The sequence below is a fragment of the Nothobranchius furzeri genome, chromosome 11, assembly GCF_043380555.1.
Source record: "Nothobranchius furzeri strain GRZ-AD chromosome 11, NfurGRZ-RIMD1, whole genome shotgun sequence".
Taxonomy (NCBI): Eukaryota; Metazoa; Chordata; class Actinopteri; order Cyprinodontiformes; family Nothobranchiidae; genus Nothobranchius; species Nothobranchius furzeri.
The window spans coordinates 51,689,063-51,695,062 of record NC_091751.1 but is presented as its reverse complement, the minus strand read 5'-3'; the positions used below and the strand labels follow the sequence as shown (position 1 = coordinate 51,695,062).

General features: G+C 53.3%; 1 protein-coding gene across 1 annotated transcript in view; it reads left to right on the top strand.

Moving 5' to 3' along the window:
* The first annotated feature begins 60 nt into the window (after nt 1-60).
* The window catches only part of LOC107383912 (phosphatase and actin regulator 1), a 64,855-nt gene continuing 58,915 nt past the window's right edge, over nt 61-6,000 (top strand). Inside the window, exon 1 of the mRNA XM_070541673.1 lies at nt 61-280. Within this exon, the coding sequence (XP_070397774.1) occupies nt 166-280 (115 nt within the window). The 5' untranslated portion in view covers nt 61-165. The remainder of the gene's footprint in view (nt 281-6,000) is intronic.

Sequence of the window (6,000 nt, the reverse complement as noted above, 5' to 3'; positions counted from 1 at the left end):
GTGTGTGTGTGTGTGTGTGTGTGTGTGTGTGTGTGTGTGTGTGTGTGTGTGTGTGTGTGTGTGTGTGTGTGTGTGTGTGTGTGTGTGTGTGTGTGTGTGTGACCGTGTGGTTCTGCTTCAGTCCCAGTCGGCCAGCAGTCATCCCTGGACACTGGGTTTATATTGATGGCGACCACTCCAGCAGCCAGCAGCACAGACCGAAGACCGATCAGGAGACTCCGCTCCAAGAGCGACATCCCGTACCTCGTTGAAGCCCAACTATCCTTCAATCTGCGGAAAGGTAGAGGAGAAATTTTCAGTGTAAATGTCTGGGTGTTTGGTCTGTTATCGGTTTTCCTCGAGGGAAAACATCAGCACGCTGTTGTTTTATTCCAGACGTGCTGTGAGGTTTAATCCTTCTAAATGTATCAATGAGCGATGAGACATTCTTGAAAAACATCACGATGTGACCGAAGCGTTATGCAACTTTGAGAAACGAGAGCGCCGAAGGCTTGTGGCGCAAAAACACGAGAGTTTGGAAAATCACCCGTGTTTTTATTATTATCTGATAGCACGCGCGTGTGGATATTGATCATGTCTGATTTTGTAGATCAATTGCATTATTAGAAGAAGCTACGACGTGACCCGTAAGGGCTCGGGCTTTGCGCCGGTGGACCAGCGGACACGCGATTTGTTGGTGTCTTCTCTCACATTTTAATCACCGCTTTTCAAACTGGAATAGATGATGCGATGATGAATAGTCTTCCGTCTCCATCAGCAAGTGCGTTGCATCCACTGTTACCATGGTGACTTGGCATTATGTGCTGAGTACAGCACCAGTGTAATTTTCGACATGTGCTGCACTCAGCAATCTTTCTTGAAAGCTCCAGTATGATTATTGAGACTTTGGAATCGTTTTTAAATGTGTTTCTTTCTAATGAGTAACATTAGTTGGTGTTGAGCTGTTGGATACATAATTCAGCTGATTTCATTTGATCTTTTATCACATTTATATGCATTTTCTTGTAAAATCTGGAATATTTGATCACTGGCCTGTGCAGTTGATCACGTTTGTATCACAGTTTTGTTTTGGTCTCCAAACAAAAACATTTCAGTCATCAAAATACAAACAATTAAATTTTGACATTACCTTTCCACTTTGAAGCATGCTTTTATTTTTGCCTTGCCATGATTGACGATTGCTTTTACCCCTTCTAAAGCTTAAAGCCCCGAGCTGAGGTGCGGAATGCTGATAGGCAGGGCAGGCAATTACCTGGAGACTCCAAGCCACCATGAGCCCCCACAGGGCAGACAAACTTGAACCAAGTGAGAACCGCAACAATACAACACATTCTCACACGATAAGCATCGAAAAATGATGCGGTGTGACAAAGTGTTTGTTTCTGACGTGTAGGGAGCCTATGCGTCAGGAGGCGACGAGCTGTGCCAGAGCGTCGGTATCCGGCGCCCGCGGTAAAATGGATATTTGTCTGAATTGTGACCTTTACCCTCTTGGTATTTAACTTTCCCCTCTCCCCCATCCTAACCTTAACCAACTTGCGCATGCTAAGCTTTGCTTCGCGTTTCATCGTTCCTCTCAAACACGCTTAACGGAATATTTAGACTGATATACTGGGTTAAGCTTAGGATGGTGGTGAGGGGAAGGTTCTGTTTTGTTCCCTCCTGACTGCCAGTGGTAGTAAACAGAGTGGATCTATCTCCTTACGCTCTGCGCAGGTCGAGTACTAATGTAAACAAAGTCACGCACGTGACACGTATAGCGCACCTGGTTGCGAGTCTATAAATTACGCGCAGATAGCTACGTTCGGGTCTCTTTGATCTTCTCGCTGTTGACTTTGTGTGCTTCGCGGGTCAATCGCTCCGTAAGTCCGTGATTTGGATCTTGTCGGTCTAGAGGTGAGTACACTTACTACTTGGCGTCATCCTGCCCGAGACCGGGTGGTCGGAGCGCTCAGGGGAGCCCTCTGGGGCGGTGAATTGACGCGGTTATCTGTCGATTGTTACTGAGAGAGGGCGGTGCGGCCGGCGCCGTTCGGACCGTCACTGCCAGCTCGGATAGGGCTCGCTGGCGGTCACTGTTTTCCCCTGTGGAAAGGGGAGGGGGGTGCGGCCGGCGAGCTCTACAGGTAAGTGGGGCTGGACGTTCTGACCGTGGAGGTGTCACGCTCAGATTACCCATCTGACACACACATTGTGTGTTGTTTAACAACTCCAGGACAAAATCGCGTTCTTCAGTTTTCATTGAAGTCCTCACTCAGTTCCTGTGTAGTCGCTGGCGTCTCCCACATCGGTAGGGATGTTGGCGTGTATGTCATGCGGGGCTCCCCTCCAGGTGGAGGACAGCCACGACTTGTGTCCAAAGTGCCTGGGCGTCTCTGACTGACCCATGCATGAACTGCAGCATTTTGCCGCTGGCGGTGTGGGAGGACAGGCTACGTCAAGTAGAGTGCCTCCTGTTTGAGTCAGACCTGCCACCCTCTGATATCCCTCATCCGTGTTCCAGGAGACGGAGTGATGGACCGGCTGAGAAACGCGGCAGCCCGAGATGCAAGAAGCGGCGGGTGGCGCACCCCTCTCGCCAGGAAGTGGACACTTTGCGGGCAGAGGTGGAAAAGCTCAAAGTGCTGCTGACCAGAGCCCCGGACGAGAGGGGCTCGGATGACCTGATCTCTATGAGGGCCTCAAATTCCGAGTTTCAGTGCCTTGGGGAGGAGGGCCCCTCTCCGGGTTGTAGTCAGGGGCTGGTAGTGGAGCCTCCGGGCCTGGGAGGTCACGGGGACTCGGGGATGTCTCTCCATAGCTCAGCAAGCTCGGAGCTGGCGGAGGACCCCTGTCCGTTGCGGGCGATGTTGCAAGCGGCACTGGCTAGGATTGGACTGGATGACGTGCCGGTGGCCCGTCTGGTGGGGAATCCCTTCTTCCGCCGGGCTCCGGCGGTGCTCCCGTTTCAGGTCCCACCATCGCCGGCCTTTGTGGAGGAGCTGCAGCGGTGCTGGGGGGACCCGAGGCAGCTCTCCCACCACGGTAGGGATGCCAGGACCCTGGCATCGATGCGGAAGGCAGGAACGTACGGGTTGGACCGCATGCCCCCGGTGGACCACTGCGTTGCTTCTTTGGTGCTCTCCCTGGATGAGGTATTGAGGGACAGGGTCCGCTGTCCGAGCACCCAGTGTCGGGTGACCGACAGCTTACTGTGCCGGGCTTACGACATCAGGGCAAGGATGGCGTGCACCAGCAATTCGCTGTCTGTGCTGTTGCTAGCCCAGTCCCAGATGCTGCAGTCGGGCTCAGCGGGGACGGCACTGGGCGATACAAATGACACAGCCCTGCAAGCGTTTGGGCTGATGTCCAGGGAGCTTGGTCGGCTGTTGTGCACACTGGAAGTGGCTCGCCGTCAGGTCTGGTTGGTGCAGACCCCGGTGTCGGATGACTGCCGACAGAGCCTGCGCGGACTGCCCGTGGTGCCGGGCCAGTTGTTCGGGCCCGAGGCTGAGAAGGCGTTGGAACGTCGGCGGCAGTCCAGACAGGCCGCAGAGGCCTGGAGTGGAGGTAGCGGGGCAGGGGTCCTCCCCATGCCACAGTCCAGGCCACGAGGTGCACGGGACCCTCGGCGCCGGTTTCGTGCCCCCCCCACCGCAGGTCACCCAGCAGACCGCGGCAGGGACTTGGAGGCGCTTGGGGGCAGATCAGGCACCGCCCCGGGGATCCTCGGGACAGGACAGGGGCCACCGCCCCCCCCCCCCCCCAGGGCCCCGAACAGGCGTCGGGACACGGCCTGAGGGCCGTGAGCCGGCGGTGGGCAGATTTTCACCACAGCACCTGGCCCTCTGGGAGGCCCAATGCGGAGACGCTTGGGTGGTTCGAACCATGTCCCAGGGCTACAGGTTGCAGTTTTGCCGTCGGCCCCCACCCCCTTCAGGGGTCAGGGTGACTTCGGTCACAGATCCTGCACGGGTCAGCATCCTGATGCAGGAAATAGATGGTCTCCTGGACAAACGGGCCATAGAGGTCGTTCCGCCGCATTTGCAGGCAGACGGTTTTTATTCAACATATTTCTTGGTACCAGGGCCGTTGCTAGCTATTTTGGTGCCCTAAGCACAAAGTCTTTGTGGTGCCCCCCCCCCCCCCCCACACACACACACACACAGAAAAAAACAGCACAATCACTGGCATGTGACATGACTAAATTCAAAACTATTTAACCTTTATTAAGAAATAGAGAGGCACAATGTACACATTTTATACACAACTAGAAAATTCTGAATATGAAGGGAGGAGGTTAGCATAATGGACTTTTTTCTTCAAATTATACCATCAGCAGCTGATGTTCCTCTTGGCCCATACATGTTTATGAAATATATCAACATAGAGCAAATACCTAATTAGAAAATAGGTTTTGGGGTGATGGGGGGTGGTGGTGGTGGTGTGTGTGTGTGTGTGTGGTGGTGGTGGTGGTGGTGGTGGTGGGGGGGGGGGGGGTCATTTTGCCTTGGCCCCCAAAATGTCTTGAAACGGCCCTGGGTGTGTGACTGAGTTTTGAAGGTGATCTGAATTGTATCAAATGTACGATTATTGCATGTGTATAACTTATTATTTTATACAGGTAAAAACGCGTAGTGGAGATAAATCTACCAACAATTTACTTTGTTTTCTTGTTTTTATTGAACTATTTCCTGTCCTGTCTGTCTCTCATCTTCCTGCATCTCCTCTAAACTCTGCAGAAAATCTGCTGCCTGGATTCTTACTTTTTCACCTCATCAGTTACTTCTGAGCAGATCAAAGGGAACTCCTGACCGCAAAGCGCAGAGCGCGTTTCGATGCGTCAGTGAGGTGAAATCACCGCAGCACAGGTGATGAGCTCCGCAGTAGCAGAGCGCTTCAGGTACAAATAAGACAGAAAGTAGAGAACATGTGCGGACATGAACGATCGTGTGCTAATTATAGTTTTTTGGTTGCGCCACTTTGAGAATGGACCGTGCACTGGACGCAGCTGCCTGGAGCGCAGCGCAATAACGCAGCGCTCCAGGCAGCTGCGTTTCTGCGCAGCGCTGTGTCGCTGTCTGTGCTCTCTGCTCAAAAGAGTCCAGAAATGATGTAATATCGGTAGAAAACTTTTTCCAGCTCCCCTGGATGTGTAGGATATCCAGCTCCCCCATAATTCGATCCCTGCTCCTGGATGAACAGCCGGACATTTTCATCAATACAAGAACCCCCAGTCCGGACGCCCCTGACAGAGAGTGAAAAGTGGACACGGTCCATCTCCTTTCCTTTTTGTATTGTTTTCTCTCTGTAAACATGCTGTTAACTTGCTTTGCACATCTTCTAATTGAAATCTGTCTTTATCATACATAGATTATTTTTTCATAAGCTTGCGTTTGGTGCCCCTCCCCCGGCGTGGTGCCCTACGCGCTATGCATGGTGTGCGTGTGCAGAGCGCCGGCGCTGCTTGGTACCAAAGAAGGACGGGCCCCTGCGGCCGGTACTGGACCTCAGGGGTCTCAATCGGTTCCTGAAGGTGCTGCCCTTCCGCATGCTTCGGATTCTTGATGTCCTTCAGGTGGTTTGTCCAGGGGAGTGGTTCACGGCAATAGATCTCAAGGATGCATACTTCCATGTCCCGATCCATCCGGGGCACAGGAAGTACCTGCAATTTTCTTTCCTCGGGAGGGTGTACCAGTTTCTGGTTCTGCCATTCGGCTTGTCTCTCGCCCCCCGAGTTTTCATGCGATGCGTGAAGGCAGCCCTGAGCCTCCTGTGTCGGGCGGGGTTGAAGGTCCTGCCATATCTCGACAACTGGCTCATCTGTGCGCCGTCGTGTCGCGAAGTGGGTCTGGTCACGGCCAGTGTCCTTGCCCACGTCGAGGCGCTGGGGCTGATGGTGAACCTGCAGAAGAGTTCTCTGGCTCCGACTCAGCAGGTGGATTTTATTGGCATTGCCATAGATTCTGTGGCCATGCGGGTGAGGCTGACCGAGCAGAGTAGGGTCCGGATTCGGTCTTT